The sequence below is a fragment of the Platalea leucorodia genome, assembly GCF_965183815.1.
Source record: "Platalea leucorodia genome assembly, chromosome: 3".
Taxonomy (NCBI): Eukaryota; Metazoa; Chordata; class Aves; order Pelecaniformes; family Threskiornithidae; genus Platalea; species Platalea leucorodia.
Genome location: NC_138825.1, coordinates 64,891,934 through 64,911,751, shown reverse-complemented (window position 1 = coordinate 64,911,751; position 19,818 = coordinate 64,891,934). Strand labels below are relative to the sequence as shown.

The 19,818-nt window shown below is 38.4% G+C and overlaps 1 protein-coding gene across 5 annotated transcripts in view; it reads right to left on the bottom strand.

Moving 5' to 3' along the window:
- Window positions 1–2,039: 2,039 nt before the first annotated feature.
- The window catches only part of HBS1L (HBS1 like translational GTPase), a 62,658-nt gene continuing 44,879 nt past the window's right edge, over window positions 2,040–19,818 (bottom strand). For 2 of the 5 annotated variants that reach the window (XM_082305175.1, XM_082305177.1), the window contains 11 exons: window positions 18,952–19,069; window positions 15,652–15,798; window positions 14,919–14,993; window positions 14,003–14,120; window positions 13,746–13,814; window positions 9,403–9,507; window positions 7,295–7,385; window positions 5,581–5,689; window positions 4,864–4,964; window positions 3,788–3,932; window positions 2,044–2,694 (listed from right to left, as the gene is read on the bottom strand). In XM_082305175.1, the coding sequence (XP_082161301.1) occupies window positions 2,683–2,694; window positions 3,788–3,932; window positions 4,864–4,964; window positions 5,581–5,689; window positions 7,295–7,385; window positions 9,403–9,507; window positions 13,746–13,814; window positions 14,003–14,120; window positions 14,919–14,993; window positions 15,652–15,798; window positions 18,952–19,069 (1,090 nt within the window). In that variant the 3' untranslated portion in view covers window positions 2,044–2,682. Of the gene's footprint in view, window positions 2,695–3,787; window positions 3,933–4,863; window positions 4,965–5,580; window positions 5,690–7,294; window positions 7,386–9,402; window positions 9,508–13,745; window positions 13,815–14,002; window positions 14,121–14,918; window positions 14,994–15,651; window positions 15,799–18,951; window positions 19,070–19,818 lie in introns of all 5 variants that reach the window. The other 3 variants (XM_082305174.1, XM_082305176.1, XM_082305178.1) reach the window with 3 other exon arrangements.

Below are 19,818 nucleotides of genomic sequence, written 5' to 3'. Positions count from 1 at the left end.
GCAGCTCATGTTCACTGCTTTGTCATCATCAATACTTTTCCTTGTAAGCTCAAAAACAATGCTTCTGCCAAAACAAAATGTTTTAAACATAAGAAACTCTCTTTTTTCTACCAATATCTGCAAACATCAAACCATACAAGCAGCTGAGTGGCCCTTCAATTCAAAACAGCTGAGAAGCACAATCCTACCTGGTACACTCTGTTGTACGTTCTCGGAAATCCAGTTTTTAAAAAAGAAGCAAGACACTGGCTTTCATACTTTCCCTTCCATAGATATTCCAGTGGAAGCCACCTTACTATAGAGGAGCCTCATACATATAATTAGGTTTTTCTTTAACTTCCCGAGAACCCAAACTGCCTATAAGAGCAGCAAGTTGGGTAAGAAAGAGCTGTGTAAAAGACATTTTTTTCCAAGTGAAAATGCTTAGATTATCAAATTGCTCTAAGATTGCATGCCACCTCCCTGCACTCCAGAGATAGTCAAAACACTACATCTGTATTGGAGAGCAGTATGCGGTCACCAGGAGATTGTGAATATCTCAGTCAGCAGTTTAGAATAATTTTTGCACCCTAGACCACTTCCAAGCCATCAAATTTCTTGTGGATCAACATGCAAACATATTTTGATTACATAAAGGTGATATGTTTTTGTTGTGCAATGACAGATCGTTCATGCATCAACCAACGGGCGCCTCCGGGCAGAGTTCAAATCAGTGCTGAAAGGTAGTGCAGTCATGTTGAAACTGGATTAGGTAATACCTCTGGCTCTCCCAAGCTACAAACTGGGAAAGCATGCAGTAGCTTTTCTGTCATCACAGAATACTGAGTCTCAAAATCTAATGTAACCGTGTCTGAGAAGGGTTATCAGAGGTTCATCCCGTATCACACTTCCTTGTGCACAAAAAGCAAGGAATTTACTGAAGTCTTAAAACTGAAGACATTCTTCTGCCTGTAGCACTTCAGCTGTCCCCTGACTTAAAAGCAACCTAAGCATTTTCAAGGTTTGAGGGCAAGTTCAAGTGGAACAGGTTCAACGCGGGAGCTTGGCAGTACGAATCTCTGGAATCCAACAAGTGCACTGAAACCTTCACGGCTGGCATGTTGAAACTGGTAAGTATTTAAATGTAATTTCTGGATGATAAAAAGACGTAACAAATAGTGATAATTCATGAGCTTCAGTTTTGGCAATAACAGCTTTCAGGCATTTCAGATTCAGAAGATTTTCTGAAAGTCATGTCCACGTAAAGCATGGCTGATACTTCTACAAATGTGCATGCAGTCAACAGTAAAATTTATCTGTCTGGTCAAGTGCAGCTGTCTGCTGAATTGGGGCTAAAGCATGTAAGTACCAAAAACGTCACCTACCAAAAAAACCCATGTGGGAAGAGTAGGTATGGACTGTACATGACTTTGAACTAAATAATGATCATAGTCTTTTTGTGTTCTTCACTACACAGGGCACAGCTTTACTTCGGTTAACCCCGGTGACTGATGCTCTGGAGCGAGTACTTTAGTTCCTTCCTCACACTATTAGCTATGGTCAAAGTAGAGTTGTCTCCACCCTGCACTCGCGTACAGGTCCTGAAATACCTGAGGTCCTCTCACACTTCCTATTGAAAAAAAAAAATCTTCCAAGTTGTAGTAAAGTGTGTCTGTCCTGAGCTTATGCTGGAGGTGGCAGAAGGATCCTCTTTTCAGTTGGAAGGTTTCGCCTGTCCTATTACTGAAAAGCAGGAAGGAGTTACAGGCTTGACTAAGCACAACAATCTGGCTTTAGCATACATCCAAGATTAAACTGCCAGGTTTTGTTGAAAAGAGCACTAAGTCTGGATGAAAGAGATGTGTATGCGTAGTAGCTGCGCTTAGTAACATCAGAAAAACTGAAATTATTTCCACAGAAAGACAAGTTGCATGCTAGTTTCGCATTTTAACTCATAAGTTTACTCTGAAACTTCTGAGTTATGGAAAGTAAAGAATGATTTAACACAATTTAGAAGTGTTTAAATAACAAAAGATGAAGGAGACAAAAATTATGCTCAGACAAAGTTATTTTATTATTCTTATAGTTTAAAAAATAAAATTAGCCAATGTTGGCACAGCTTCCACTACACAGCAAAAGAAAACTTCTTTTTTTAAATAAATTTTGAGACAGGGAAAACAATCCTGGGATAATACTACATGCCATTCTCTTGAAACCAAAGTAAATAGTTCTTTTTTTCCCCTGAATATGCATTCAACTCAAACCTAAAAATATATTAGACCAATAAAGTTACTTTACTGAATTAATGTGCAGCAAAAAAGCAAATCAAAGAAAGTATGTAAACAATTTATGTCTGGAAGTAAGGAGTTTGTTTCATGATAATTCATCATCTTTTTCTCTAATTCAACTTTCTAAGATTTTTCCATCAAACTCTCTAAGGATTAAATTCCACATGGAGAAACACATGAGATTCTTGAGATCGAGAAGTGCAACATTAGCAGTTCCTTGTCAGTTGGCATCTTGTTCTGCAGTGGGAGAGACTGATGACGGGCTCCCCAGACATCTCACACGATTTAACTTTTGTCATCATCATCTCCCCAATTAATTGCACTTGTTCCTTCAGCTGAAGTAACTGGATTCTTAAACAGAAGTTTGAATATCTGACTGCATTTTGGTTGGACGGTGGAAGTTCTGGCACCACTGTCATTCTTTAATCTAAAAATACAAGCAAATGGAAAAAACGCTATGGTGAAAAAAGAAGTACTAAATGTGAAATGATCACAGCTTTTTTCAAGGTGATATAGTTAGCTGTGGAAAAAATAATTTCTATTGCTCTGAAATTCTCTGGAACAAGATCACAAGTACGAAAACAGTAATTCCCAAATAACAATCAAAGCCTTTAGTAGCCAATTCTACAAACACTGGGCATCATAGATCTAAATAGGACCCCATTCACTTCAAGTTAAATTTACTGAAAAATGGGTACAAGATGAAAACCCTAATTCTGGATCCTATTTAAGACCAGACAGATTGTTAAGAGCATTAAAGCTTCATAAGGCCCAGAGCTTCTGACAGACCTAGCACATCATTCCTATGTACACCGGGAGAAGCCAGAAATTCTCATACTCTAGTTCCAAGTTTTGACATTAAATGACTCAGCTTTAAGTCTCAGTACCAGAATTTCATTAATGTGACTAAATTGCTCTCCCTCAGGCCTAGAACTAGAATTTAAATTCTAATGCAAAAATCATAGCAAGATTTTTTTAAAGTGACAGATAGAGGGACATTCATATTTTTTGCTCCTAATAGAAGGCAAAACATTTATATTTAGCCCCAAAGCCTTTGCTTCTTCTCACACAGGATCAGAAAATGTCTATAGGCATTGGTAAGAATCAAATCGTCTTTAGTGCTAACAGAAAAAGATCTGGGACCTCAACTAGCCACAGTAAATATGGCCAACACTTCTTATTTACACACTACTTCCAGTATATTTATACAGGCAATTAGATTTCAGAAAGACTGATGTATGTTAAAATAGCGAAGTGTTATTTTTTCAACTCAAGAGAGGGGGAAAAATGCACAACATTCAAAAATTCTAAATAGAGTAATTTTTGCTCCTAATAAATTGAATAGAACCATGGTAAGTCTTCTTCACATCTTGCTGAAGCACTGTCTCTTTTTCAGCAGAATAAATTCACTTTTTAGGCCAACAGGTGTAAAACAGGTCCTAACCATAAAAACTAAAAGCTATGTGAAAGTTAACACCATTCCTTTACAGTATAGAAAGTCTGTTACAAAAAAGCCATACCTCTGTGACAACTCCTGCAGCAATAGTGGAACCACTGTAGCGTAACATAAACCTCCCAAGCTCTTTAAAATCTTTATACAACTCTAGAGCAACAGGTCTTTGAGTTTGTAGTTCTATTAGAGCATTCTGCCCTTTAGTCAAGAACCTGCAGGTAAATAAGCAGAAAACTCTATTATAAACATATGCATGCATAAATGAAAAAGAAAACAGTGAATAAATGGAAAAAATCAACTTAAAAAGCCAAAAGTATAATGATCAAGCTTGATTTCAAGCCACCAGACTGAAAACTCATTTGCCTGCAATGTACATTTTAAAAAGGCATCTGAGTTTTCTTTAAAAACTTCTAGAGAAGGGCATCCACCACAACATTTAGCAAATTGTTTTTAAGTTAATTATCTCATTAATACCTCGTTTTTCACGTCTAGCAGAAATCAAGTGTTGTTTCAAACCCAACAACTAAAGAGACAAATCATTGCTGTGTAAAAGTCAAGATTTTTCTTCCCATTACCTTTCAGCAACGGTTTCACCCATGCAATTTCTGGAAAAGGATTATTCTGATAACGTTCTATGTATCAAATAGCATTTCTACCCAAATACAGCTTCAAGTAACTAGAGGGATGTTCCCATAGTTTAACTTGTATGGGAAGACTCCCTAAATCTTTTTTTCTCTGACCCACTGTCTAGTCAAGTTTATTTTAGACAGTAACCATCTCCAGAATTATACCAAGGATCCTATGCTATTACAGGAAGAAAAGCTATAATGTAAAAAAACAAACAAAAAAAAACCCAAAAAAATCCTTTAAGCACAGGGCTGGTGATCCAGGATTCACTTCCAATTCTGCAGGTGACCTTAGGCAAGTCATTTTACTTCTCAGGTGCCCAGCATTTATCAAGCGGGAAGGAGGTTTTTCACTTTGTAAAGCACTCCAAAATCTAAACATGAAACCAACTAAAACAATGAAAGCATATTATTATAAACACATCATTGCTTCATAATAGAACCTGCTTGATATACCATATATTAATCAAAAGTCAGCCCATTTCTTGAGTAATTATTAACTATTCAAAACACTTACTTAGGTTTTTTCTTTGTCACTTCACCAGTGCTTTTGTGCAGAACGCTCAACAGTCTTCTAATAGTAGCAGGTTCACTTACAGTTTGATAGTGTAAAAGCACCTAAAAATATTTTTTTCAGTTATTAAACATTCTACAATAATCAGAAATCCTAGGTGTTACTACTTGAAAACATCAACTTCTTTTAAGATTTTTTTTTTTAAACAAATGCTTATAAAACTTCTCTCACAGGAGTCTCTGCCTCACATTCAGTAACCATTCCTAGTTCTTAAACTTTGTGATCTCTACAGATACGACACAAAGGTCATGTATTAATTCATCATAAATTCATCATTTTTCATTCTTAAGTGTTTTGCTTTTGGCACTTCAGTGCCGTTCTGTAGCATGAACTGATATTTATTTTAAAAGGTATCTTACAACTAAGTGCATCATTATACTCCTGCAAGGTGTGAGCTTTCTAAAGGACAGACTAGCCCGACTGTGGTGGAACTCATGTTCTCTAAAATGGCTTAGCTGTGTATTAAAAGCCAGTAAGAATATGCATAAGCAGCCACAATAGCCCCTTACATCCTCTTCAAATTACAGAAGAGCCTGTTTCCTCTGGAGAGACAGAACCACTTCTGGACGCTAAATGCCTCTCATATTCGGGGCGTTGAACATGGAGAGGAAAAGCCCTGAGCAACCTGTAATGAACACAGGAACTTTCACAGAGACTTACAGGAAATCCTTTAGTGATTGGAACCTCAATATTGAAGATGAGAACCCGAGCTCTGAAACGAGTGCAAACTTTAATGGGTTCCTTGGGATCACAAAATACACAGCCAACACTACAAGAGAGGAGAACAAAAGAAACTAATATATATCTTGACATAAAAATGTTAATCACTGCACTGGGAAAAGATCAATATTTAAGACAAGCAAAGCAAAGACACCACCACTTTAATATAACCGGGGGAGAAGAAATCAGGAACACCGTATTAAAGCCCGTAACAAAATTAATTCTTAGACAATGTCTACAGTATTTTGTGGGTATGCATGAAGAGGTCTGTCTAGTTCAGTGAACAATTACGTCCATTGCTAATCAGTTTCTAAAAATGTCACTGTTTCCTGTGTGTAGGTACTTTGAAGAATTAGACTTTCATTCAGAGATTAATTGTTCTAGATCAATAGCATAAAATACTGCAGGATGCCCAAAATTGCAGTGCCTGTGCCTGTAACTCAGCTATTTTGTGGACAAAGGAACATCGTGGTCAGGACTCTCAAAACTTAAGCTTTCAGCAGCACTCATTTCCAAAAAACTCTACATGGATTCACAAGAAAGCTGCTGCTCGTTACAAGTCAATACGGTAGACTAGACACAGCTTTTTCACAGTGGCTAGTTTTAGCCATCTAAAATGAAAGGAAAATTAATCCCACACAGACAAACATGACTGAAGAGAACAAACAGCATGATTAAACGTATACATCAGCTGTAATCAAATTTCATCAATATCAAGAGGACTTACAACTTCGTACCTTTTCTTGACAAATCTAACATACCTTCAAAATTACGAATGACATCAAGGTAACGAATTGACTCAAGCCTTCATTCAAAAAGTAGAACAAGACTTCCCCCCCCATTTACCACAGAGAATCACACCCCATTATGAAATGGCAATACAGAAAAGCCTGTATTTTTCCCTTAAAAGCAGAGCAGAAATTTGCAAAACTATCAATGCAAGGAGTTTTTCAAAGAGTAGCTTGAAAGTTTGCTGTCTGAAGTCCAACTGGAATGTAAAAAAGCTGAACAAATTATGGGTCCAATTTTCTAGCCTGAGCAACAACTGACGCTTACCTAAAAGCTTGAGGGCTAACGCTTAGCATGAAACCTATGGACTGAAATAGACACAAAGAGATTTACTGTGTCTCACTGAATGTATCAGACCCCAGAAAAAAGGGTCAGCAAAACATTTACAAAACAAATGTTACAAGCAGCTAAATGTGTTGAATAAACAGTTTCCATCAATTCCACTTGTCCAGATTTACTTTTTGGTAAGCAATGGCAGTTGTTTGGATGTGTTTTATTAGAATGATTTATGATTCTATAAGTTCTTAAAAAAATCTTCTGTTTTATTTAGCAATTAGGATTTACTTAATTGAGCAATTAAAATGTCCAAGGACAAGTCTTAAGGAAAAAGGCTTTGAAGGTTACCCCTTTCAGCACTAGGGCAAAGTATGAAAACTAACAGTATTCTTCTGAGGTTGCCGTTGTACATGTAGCAGATGTTTCCAACGTTTGCACATGCAAGCCAGGTGATATGCATCACTTCGGTTTTAAATATCCTGGTAGCCACATCATTCTTCAAGTAAACCGCTGATTGTTAAGTGTAATAGTTATAAAGCTTTTCATTAAAAACAAACCGTTACTTAGACTGAAACCCAGTTTTGCTCACTTGATTTTGATGATATCCATGCCGGTCAAAGTGAGACTAACGTGATCTCCTGCTGCAGCCCAATCAACTGGTTCATCATGCAGTATGATTCCTGGAAATGAGTAAGAACAGAACCTCACAGTGAAGTACCTAGGTTCTGAGCTACAAACAAACAGCTCTGTTTGGGCCATTTGTGCTTCATCAACCATTACTCATCAATTTTCAGTATGAATGGGTTGAGAGTAAAAGCTTTTTAACTGAGAAGACTGAGGAAGCTTTTTTTTCCCCTTGGTGAGGACTCACTATTCTCTCACCCCACCCTGCACAATAACATGGCTTTATTTAAGCCAAAGGAGGGGACCTGGCACTTGTCACACAGCGCAGATGACGCAGTCCTGAAAATGCCGTAGTACTAATATCTCCGTATCTGCCCCACCCATCCTTTGAGGCACATGCACACCCTAGACCGCATCTTTCATATACTTTAATGGTACTATGTCAACTTTCATTTACCTTAAGTGGGTTTGCTGACTCTTTCATAAAAAAGCATAACTGATACCTCTCGTTCACAACATCGCGTCTATTAGAAAACATCTTTAAAAGTAATTTTATTCTGATTTTGATGTATTTTAATCGCTTTAAAAGATAGCCTGGCTGGTGGGTGAGGACAAAACTAATTGCTCCTGGCTTAACATTCTGAGGTTTCTGGTAGACACCAAGAAGGAAAGAAAAAAACCCCACATTTTATAAATACTGCATACTTTTATAGGATCTAGTTCTATTTTGCTACAGACTGTACTTACTGACTTGCAAATCTGTTCCCAAAACCACTTGTCAAAAACATGCCAGTAAGCATCATTCAACTACAAGCATGTTAAGTACTGTTTTTTAAGCAGTGTTGATAATTATTTCACATATACGTGTCATTCTCGCAGAATAAGTGAAACTCAGCCTCTTGAAATGAAAAACTGGAATCCTAATGTGCATACTACCTTTAGTAAATACTGTATGATAAATTATCTCTTCCTCACATTAAATATAAATAATACATGCTTAATGAACTAATACCCCCAACCTTCACCTGCATTTCAGCCATATGAGAGGCAGTACAAAAGAATTGTACCATTGAGGACACTCAGACAAAATACATTTTTTTTCCATGCTACTTCCTCCACTCCCAAAACAGAGGAGTGACTATAGTGGTCCGATATCCATATTCATCCACGTTATTGTAACATTCCTGTGCATGCAAACAATGTGCACACAGCCATATAAAGAGGCACACTGAAGAGCTTCTCAAATTAGCACTGAATGAGCTGGTTCTGGAACAGAACAGGACAGTCGAACCAGCACATTGCTGAATTCAGGCTAAATAGTTAGATACAGAAACCCATTCATTTATTTTGAGGGCTTAATTTTTTTATTCATTCGTCAATGTAGGAAAATCATAATTTTATCTTTCTGTTTGCATATGAAACAAAAACAACTCTGCAGTACAAAGACAGTAAGCTTAGTCAGGAAACAGCTAAACATTTAATGTCTTGACTTAGCTATGCCTCTTTTCAGAAACCAAATCTATTGAAATTTAAATCCAATTTTCTTCTCTTTTGTAGTTGCCCAGGACAATTATATCCTGAAAGTTTGTACATTATGAAAGGATCAGTGACAAATCTCATGAACATCAAACAGCAGAGACTTAATTCTCAAGCTTTTTCACATCTAATTCATAAGATTAATTTCTAAAGGTTGTTCAACTTCTTCACACTTCCTAAGAACAGTAACACTGCACAGCAAAGCTGAATATTAATGATTCCTGTACTGCATGTTTTTATAGACATTGCTGGAACTCAGATGTTTTTACAGGTTCTTCTTAAAGCAATGTCAAAATCATGAGGCTATAACATTTGGAATATCTGATATGGTAAAAAAAGGTAAAAAAAAACATGCCAGATTTCACATACTCTTCATAGACATATTTATACAGACACAGTCACATCTAAAGAAATTCGTTTTATGCTTTCACATTTTATGTTTGACAGTTAGTATCAGTTTGACAGTCTGTTACCATTTCAGTAACTGCTTCTAGCCCAGTATTGACCTGAAAGTAAACACGCTTCTGAAGACTGTACCTTTTGCAGTGCAAGTTTCATTGGGAGGCATTGCCAGAAGTCGTTCTCCAACTTGAATATAGCCTGCTTCTATTTTACCAGTCACACAAAATCCTGATCCTTGGTCTGTAATAAACACAGTAATAATTTCAAAAGCCTTGATAATAAGGTCAATGTGCCATCACAAGTTAGCCCTTCAGCAATGCATAGGTAAGTTTTTAATGTAATGAAGACAGGTTCCCCCCTCCAGTAGAGTGTTCAGTACTTGCAAGTTAGCCAGCTGTGCATCATAATGAAAACGAAACATTAAATTCAAAACCTCTAGATCTTATGTTTTTCAGAACTAAGGAGAAATATCCTTCTTTAAACAAATGTAGGTACATGAAGAAATATTTTTTAGTTTTTCAATATTAGATTAAGCTCCTTAATTTCTAGCAATTTCATTTAATTCAGCACTTTCTCACTACAATTACAGATAAAAAAACATACCACAGACCTCTCTTAAAAATTCTCATGCATACAGGTGCAAATTCCTATGCCATTTACTGTTTAACTGAGTCAGAATCCTACATGCTCTGTCTGCATATTACTTTTACTCCTGGAAAGTCAAAGATCGATCCAGTTCTATTTAATACGAGGAGCTATTATAACTGTGGATGACTTCAGTATTTCTGAATAAAAGATCTGCAAAGTTTTTCTTTTTAAAATGTCCTAATACTCCGTTCATTATTTGAATGATATGCCAGTTATTTTCAATAGATGTGCTAAACATGCACATTTATGCACATACACCTTAAGAAATGCCTCATCTCAGTTGGCGGCTGGTCACAAGTGGTGTTCCCCAGGGCTCAGTGTTGGGGCCGGTCCTGTTCAATATCTTCACTGATGATCTGGATGAGGGGATTGAGTGCACCCTCAGTAAGTTTGCAGATGACACCAAGTTGGGCAGGAATGTTGATCTGCTGGAGGGTAGGAAGGCGCTGCAGAGGGACCTGGACAGGCTGGATCGATGGGCCGGGGCCAACTGCATGAGATTCAACAAGGCCAAGCGCTGGGTCCTGCACTTGGGTCACAACAACCCCATGCAACGCTACAGGCTGGGGGAGGAGTGGCTGGAGAGCTGCCTGGCGGAAAAGGACCTGGGGGTGTTGGCTGACAGCCGCCTGAACATGAGCCAGCAGTGTGCCCAGGTGGCCAAGAAGGCCAATGGCATCCTGGCTTGTATCAGGAATAGCATGGCCAGCAGGACCAGGGAGGTGACAGTGCCCCTGTACTCGGCACTGGTGAGGCCGCACCTCGAGTACTGTGTGCAGTTTTGGGCCCCTCACTACAAGAAGGACATCGAGGTGCTGGAGCGTGTCCAGAGGAGGGCAACGAAGCTGGTGAAGGGTCTGGAGCACAAGTCTTACGAGGAGCAGCTGAGGGAGCTGGGGTTGTTTAGCCTGGAGAAGAGGAGGCTGAGGGGTGACCTTATTGCTCTCTACAACTACCTGAAAGGAGGTTGTAGCAAGGTGGGGTCGGTCTCTTCTCCCTAGTAACAAGAAATAGGACGAGAGGAAACAGCCTCAAGTTGAGCCAGGGGAGGTTTAGGTTATACATTAGGAAAAACTTCTTCACCGAAAGGGTGGTCAGGCATTGGAACAGGCTGCCCAGGGAAGTGGTTGAGTCCCCATCCCTGGAGGTATTGAAAAGACGGGTAGACGTGGTGCTTGAGAACATGGTTTAGTGGTGGACTTCGCAGTGATACGTTAATGGTTGGACTCGATGATCTTAAGGGTCTTTTCCAACCTTAACGATTCTATGATCCCCTTAGCATGTGTTTGCAGGTGTGTTTAAAAAGAATCCTCTGAAGTTATTCTCCAGTGACATTTTCAGTATCCATACAAACAACAAATATATCTTTTGCTGAACATTAGAATTCAGTGGTAAGCAAGCATCTTAGTATTTTGTGTGTTACGTTAGATTAAAAGCTTAATTTAAAGCTGAATTCAAAAGAGCAGTTGACCGCAAATCTTGAGGTCATACTAGCAACTTGCTCTTTTGCATTCATCACCATTATTGATGAATGCTTCCATCTATCTAGCTAGAAAAATATTACCAGTATGCCTGCAAGCTAATTTTCCTGTATTGATTCCAGCAGTTGATTAACAGATGACATCGGATGTCAAAAGAACAGAAAACTGGAGAAGCAGATACTTGCTAGAAAAAAAGAATCCCCAAGTCATGGTACAAATACCACCTGAATATGGTACACAAAAGAACCTGAAGCTGGCTCTGCAAGCACTTGCAGGCAACCAGAAACATGAACTGATTCCAGGTTCCCAACCACTCCCAAGCACAATCAAGAACCATTTCTCTTTTTTTCACATCATCACCAGCTCCGGCTTGGTAAACCAGCGTGGTATTTGAAGCTTCACCCTCTCCCATGCTGATTGCTTCCTGCAAAGTGTCAAGTTCCTTCAGTTCCGCATGAAATCAATGCAAGTACAAAATGGATAGTGGGGGACAGAATCAGGGCATAAAAAATGGCCCGATTTCTGTGTATCATGGTACTTGGTTTCTGCTAGGACATGTTCTTTGTCCTCAGGGTTTGGCTGCTGGACAAGGCTTTTCTAAAGTCAGGTCAAGTCATACCCTAGACAGCATTATAATATGGTAAATGGGGACTGATGCAGCAGTGAAGGAATTTACAGGGACCTCATGGATCAGGAGATAGTTTGCCCAGAGAAAATATTAGGACGGCTATGGAGAACGACAGCTAAAATTAGGCTGAGGTAGATGAATCATATGTGTGGGTAACCTTCATAAAGCAAGGGGTTTTCCAAACTACGTAAGAGTACACTCAGCACTCTCACTTTTTACACACTTCTATGGACAGCTCCTCCAGAGCACGCACAGGCCCTGGAACAGAGCTGAGAACAACTGTTGCTTTATGTACTCATACCTGCAGCTACTTCCTCTGGTGGCATCCAAGTGAATTAAAGTTTTGAGATCACAAGGTAAGAAAAAAATAGCCTAAAAAACACCTAAAAGGCCACATTTAGTGATAAACCCTGTATATGTAAATTGAGTCCTGTCTAAAGCCATTATTTTTTGCATACTTTAGCAAAAAAATCAGACTTTTCCACAGAAAAGATTTAGTCAAAATTGCTCGTTTTGTGAAACTTAGCTCAACACAAAGATGATTACTGCAACAAAAAAGTTGTGAGAATATTTTGAAAGATCTGAATCAATAATCCTAGCACACTTTCCCACAGCTCACAAAATTAAAAAAAAAAAAAAAAAAGATACAGTGACAGCCTAGATGATGGAACTAGTGGTAACACACTAGGGTAAATTCTCATGCAAGGTTTCAATATTTAACATTATGGCTCCAGTACCTTAAGTCAGCTAACCCAGGGCATGTGCAGCATCTAGCGCTTTCTCAAAGACCCATGTGAAAATTGCACAAAACTTATTTTTCCAATGACAATCAGTATTTTGATCCAGTTTGTTTGTATTTCCCCTATAAACACCCTATATATAAAGTAAAATTGATTTTAAAATATGTATTTCCAAAATAATATTTGATTACAAATATTTACAATATTTCAAATCATGCTGTCATTTAGTTTGCAACATTTCTCAAGGGACCTACGGAATGTTTCAAATGGGGTAAATGTTACAAACCTTATTTCTTCCAATTTACCTGTAAATGTAAATGCATTTAACTGAAAAAAATATCGAGTTTACCATGACAATCTTCAGGGCTCAAGGCAGTCTATTTTCTCCAGACAATGGGAATAAGAACTGGTTACAGTTACGTGCTGTCCGTATCTGTATTAGCGCCAGGGAATAGCTAGCTGCCTTTCATTAAATCCTTGGCTGGTTATAACAGTCTCGCTGCCTCCCCCCTTTTGTTTCACCTCACTGCCCCCCAGATTTTTTTACAAAAATGAAGGATTTTATCATTATTTACAGCTACAACAATGAACATAAAAGGAACAAGTCAGACTTTTTTAAAATCTAGGAGTGGAAGGTAAAAGAGCCCAAAGTCACACTCGTAAAAAGTCTGAGAAACATTCATTTAGGCAACAAGAACCAGTTTGGGAAAGAGAAACTCCCAAATTCTGTCCCACAGAACCATCAACTCATTACATAGCCAATTAGCAGATTTTCTTCCTCAATTTCTTTTCCAGTGTGATTCTCCTTCAGCGGTACTATCTAAAATTCAACAAAGAACAGTGCTTGAAAACTTACTATTCCTGTTCAAGACTACTGATACACATAAAGCTCCTATTTTAAGTCTTACTTTTACATCATTTTTCAACACTTGTGTTAAATATTGGTGAAGTGATGGTGAAAATATCATAAAACCAACCAACCTTTAAAAACATCAGCAACACACAACCTAAATGGTTTATCCACTGATCTCTGTGGTGGCTTGAAAGAATCTGCAAATAAATTGATAAGACCTTTTAGAATTTCTGTATTCCATAACTACCTCAAGAACTTCTCACTTACGGATAAATCAACTATATTGCATTCCAAAAACTTTGTCCCACATTTCTCCCACAATAAAAGTTTTGACATACACAGGACTAAGATATATTAGTTTTTAAATGAGGAAAATTGCACTCACCAATTTGCTCTAACAAACACTTTCCTTTATACCACTGTGTGAGGTCACTTGACTGACCCCTTGTGACCAGATTTTCACCACCAAGGCCACTAGTTGGGATATAAGCCACATCTGATTCCTAATTAAGAAAACAAACAGAAGTTAAGCATACATTAACAACAGGATCTTCTAGCAGAAGCAAGAAGTGCATTTTTTTCATTATTAAACATCTAAGCTATAAAAGAACAGTTGGCACATTCGTATTTCCCCTGGAGAAGGCAGATTACTCAATGGATCCATTTCCTTTCTGTTTACCTCTTGCCTGATCACAGTGCTCCAACAAAGAGTTGGAGATATTTAAACATAATGATAGCAACATTAACAACTAGAAACTGAGTTCAGGTAACAAACTCCAATTCCATATCTGACCGGGAAAACTTGTGTTTGAATTGCTGGTTTATGCATAGGGATTTCAGGAAGGCCACAGCCAGTCCACATGGACAGTAGTTGGAACTGAGGAAATGTGAGAAGAACAGTCAAGAATGGCAAATGGAGAGTGTTCTTATGAGTTCATAATCCACACTGATACCTGCTCTGGTATAAAACACTCTACTCTCATTCATGTAATCCTGAACATTAAGATAGACGATCCTTGGTCTGTTCTGCTTTGTAGACAACAATCCCAAGAAACTACAAATGACACAAGTGCCCCAAAGATTCAACAGACCTAAACAAAGATGATGACAGAAGGAGTATTAAGAACTGACTAACCTTATCTGGGGCTCAATGTACACCCTACCAGTAAGAAAAGGAATCTGCTATACTATGTGCACATAGTAGTAGCAGGGAAGTGATACAAAATAACCTGACTGTAAGAGAAGCTCATCCTACTCAAATTCCTGAATAAAACAACAAAGACCTCAGAAATTTGCATTACCTTAAAGCCAGCTTGTTTAAGAAATTGGCCAAGCTTACTCGTAATTTCCTGAAATCTTTCCTGTTGCCAATTGACCTAAAATAGAAAACAGATTATGATAATAAAATTGTAGAGTTTTAACCAGGACTCGAACATACAGCTGCGTGTCATCAACTCTGTAGTACCAGTAGGTGTTCTTCACACACAGCACTTAATGAATTTATAAATATGAGACTTCCAGGTGCATTCATAGTTGAATACATAAGAGCATACACATTAACACTTGATAGCAAACAACACACCACTTAACTTGCAAACCCCTTTAGTTTGATTTATCATTGAATAGCACCCTTTTTTAATTTTTTTTAAGTTTACACAAAAATTCAGACTCAGCAAGAACATATACAACACAGTAATCTAAAACACAACCAGTAATATTTAACACACCTTACAGGTTTAAATAAAGCTCCTGGGGGCTTGACCTGAATAACCACCAAATGCCCTTGCAGATGCCACTGGGTTAACTGCTTATGTGATATTTTCACAAGTACAAGAGGGACCCCTACTCATTTTGGCACCAAAACTATCCCCTTCTATGTGCTTTGAAAATACACCCATAAATAAAAAGTAAAGTCTAAACACAAGAGACAGAGCTGAGAATCAAAGAAAAAAACAATACTTTATTATTAGTTTCATAATATTGATCCTTCCTTGATGGAAGCCCTTCAATTAAATGAAAAATTTAAGCATGTACCTGGTCCATTTTATTGACTGCAACAGCTAGCTGTGTCACTCCAAGAGAGCGCACTAATAATCCATGTTCTCGAGTTTGTCCACCCGTCTCAAACCCTGCTTCAAACTCTCCTCTGCTAGCATCCACAACCAAAATAGCCACATCAGCCTAGATTAAAAAAACAAACAAACAAACAATCAAAAGTGGTTAAGAGGTGGAAATAATCTGGGTAAATATGTCAATCAGCAACATTTCACACAAAATGTACTTTATACAGGAGGAATCCTGACGTGCTTCAAATGTAATTGAAACTGTTCAGTCCTATCTGTGTGATGCCCACTTTGGTGAGATATTATGGCATTATGTCATCTCATGTCATAAACCACCATTTTCTGTTAAACACAAGCACACTCTTGGTTTTGGGAACCTGTCCTCTTCAAACTACCCACTATGGATAGGCTGCACAGACCTCAACTAAACAAAAGCAGCCTGTGCTCCAGAAGCTTAAGAACAGGTATGAGCACAATGTCCAGTTCTCCCTGCCTTAGTCTGGACACCTTCATAATGAGAAGCTGCAAAAATTACAGATAAATCACCTCACTATACAACTGGGACAACCGGTCGACTGCATGTTGGATGTGGATGCTTCACAGTCCTCTCAACACACTGGATCATGCCAAAATCACAAGGTGGAAAAGACGAAGTAGCCTATTTTATCATCTAGGCAAACTCTCTGCTACAGCATTGAGAGCAAATAGGTATCGCACAGTCTACAGCACTGCATAAAAGTCAGCAGGTAAGCACAAGGAAAAAACATAGATTTTGCTGTTAGCCTTAAATGCTGCTAATATTTCTTCTACTTTTCCTGCTTTGGTAAGTAACAGCCAGTTATACCATCATCATGTACCAAAAAACAGCAACAGACGTGAACAATAAAGGTATTGCTGTCAAGAGGCAGGCGTAAGACAATTTCATAGGACTCATGAGATGGAAAGAGAGAGAAGAAAAAGTGGTACTTTCTCCCTTTCCTTGCCTGCTTATGCTTCAGGATGCCAGGAGAAGGAACAGAGACAGCACATTGTCCTGGCTCTGAATTCCCCTTGCCTTGTCCTAACCGTGAAATCCCCACAGCTCATACAGAGACGGCGCAAGTGTGAGAACGGGAAAAGGATGAGGGATGAATTTCCCCACAGCTCTCAGCCTCAGAAGTGCGCTGCGGTGAACTTCTCCCTCAAAAAAATGACATCCTGTATATTCTAAATTATAAAAACCGTATCTTGGGACTTACGTGAATTAACCATATGTATCAAAGGCCAGATCCTGGCCCTGATAAGGCTGATTTGCGTTTTGCATAACAGCAGTTGGGGATTCACCTCCTAACAGAATTCTCCACGATAAAAAGGCATCAGAGCCATTTCCACGTTTGCTTTCTTCCACCCATTGCTTCAGCACTGAGCCTACTCTAACAGGCAATAGAAACTTGCGAAGTTTCAGTGATTCCTTAACAGGCTTCAGAATAGACCAGCCCCTCACCATCCTGAGAGCTGAGGGAACACAAAGATACCAAGTCTTATGTAGCCAGCCCCATCTTCTGCTGAACTGATACAACTGCTGGTGGATCTGCAAGTCTTCTCTTAACACTTCTGCCTGTATTACTTTTCCCCCCAAAAGACAAACCAATTTAAATTGGAGTTGTAAAGAAAATGGTGTGGCTGAGTCAACATTTTCCACTGTTCTGAAACTAAAGATCCATTTCTAATTTTAAAACTCCTGAACTTCCTACAACATATGCTCCACAATATAGATGACTGTACAAGCTCTACACCATAATTTGCAAACTTCTGACTATTCTGCAGCCTAACCACTGGGTCACAAGGCCTGAATTCTTACCCAGGCTCTGCTTCAGAGCTAGAGAAGAATTTGGGGCAAATCAGTCTTCCTACAGTATAGTTCTCTAGCTGTAAAATCATACTAACAGTACCCATCCTTACTGAGATCTTAAGATAAAACTCACATTTCAGACTGTAACGACATGCACAAAGCAAGAACCTCTACATAGTAGCTTAGCTTTGGAAAAAAAAATAATCTTTGATTACACCTCTACTTTGGAGAATCAATTCTACTATTTAAAAAAGGGTGCCTTTAAGTGGAAAAAAATTCACACATTTTATGTCATGTAACCACGTTATTCTTCCCCCCCTCTGATTTATTATTTCCATACATTAAATAACTAACCTATATGAGAATGGTAAGTGCCATACTGAATTCAATGGGTAGTGCCCAATACTTTTGACTTTACCTACTGTTCCTAAAGCAAGTGGCACATAGTCTCTGCAAATGTCCTACTGACAACACGGATGCATTCTGCATAAACTTTGTTACCTGTTATATTTTCTCATCCCATATAAAATACATTGTTACATAGAAGAATCCTCAGCACAGGAAGGACATGGACCTATTGGAGCGGGTCCAGAGAAGGGCCACAAAAATGATCAGAGGGATGGAACACCTCTGCTGTGAGGAAAGCCTGAGAGAGCTGGGGTTGTTCAGCCTGGAGAAGAGAAGGTTGCGGGGAGACCTTATTGCGGCCTTTCAGTACTTAAAGGGGGCCTACAAGAAAGATGGGGACAGACTTTTTAGCAAGGCCTGCTGCAACAGGACAAGGGGTAATGTTTTTAAACTAAAGGAGGGTAGATTTAGACTAAAAAAAAATTTTTCATGATGAGGGTGGTAAAACACTGGAACGGGTTGCCCAGAGAGGTGGTAGATGCCCCATCCTTGGAGACATTCAAGGTCAGGCTGGATGGGGCTCTGAGCAACCTGAAGTTGCGGACGTCCCTGCCAATTGCAGGGAGGATGGACTAGATGATCTTTAAAGCTCCCTTCCATCGCAAAGCATTCTATGATTCTATGAATGCCTTTTGTTTGACCTTTCCAAATCTTTTTTCTTTAAGCTCAAAACCACTTAAAATCTTTACCTACAAGACCACTTTCACAGAACTTCTTGTTGAGTAGACATATGCCACATTTGAATAGCTTTCAAAGCTCAACTCTGATCTTACCAAACTGCAAGCTAGTATTCAAATTAATTCCCTAATAAAACTCTCCTCCAAAAAGTTAACATCCCAAAATAAGAAACTGCCTTTAAAGTTAAACAAACATATTCTTTTTAAGTTTAGAAAACTCATTAAAACCTCAAAGATATCTTAGCACCATCAATGATTCCACTTCATCTTAGATTTTAATAGAAGAAGAAAACCAATTTAAGAAAAAGTTACAAATAATAATGCTATTCGAAAAAGAGTTTTAAACCATCTCTACCTGTGCAGCTCCTGTGATCATATTTGGAATGAAGTCTTTGTGGCCTGGAGCATCCATCAGTGTAATTACTTTAGTCTTTGTCTCGAATTTGGTCATACCCACATCCATCGTCACTCCCCTTGAACAAAGCATACATGCAACGCACCATTAAAACTGCTTTGAAAGCTTCATAGAGATATAAAGTGAGCTATTAAAAACACAATCATGAAATTATACACTTCATAGCTTTCATTTGATTTAGCCTGCACAAAAAAAAAAATCGAAAGAAACCTGCTTGCTAGAAAAGCAGACCTCTAGAACTGCCTTTCAGTAACTCTAGTCATGAAGAAACAAACACCCAGAATTCACAGTACTAACTCCGTGCACCAACAGACTATGTCCCAACAAGCACAGTGAGAACATGAAAATTGTACTGCATATTTAAATCATTACTAATTCTACTTTTAACACTCTTCAGAAAAAGGCATCATAGAGTAACAGAAACATAGCCAAGAATAAAAAAAAAGAAGGTATGGAACTATAGGAATACAGTTACATATTTGCAAAGATCCACATGCAGAACTAGTGATTATCAAGGAGGGATCACAGGGCTTTGACTCAGTTCCACATCTCACTAACAACCTCATGTTCTGCACAGCACATAGGATAGGATTCATCTGATCAAATGCAAATACATATCACGCACATGTCTGTATCTGGGTTAGTCATCTGCATCTCCCTTTATAGACGATGAAGACAGATAGGCACTTTCAAGGGACAAAACTTCTCACATTAGCACAGATACTTAAAATATGCTACTTCCATTTGCAAAAAAAAACCCAACAAAATAACCCCCCAAAACCCCCAAACATTTACAGATGGCTCCAG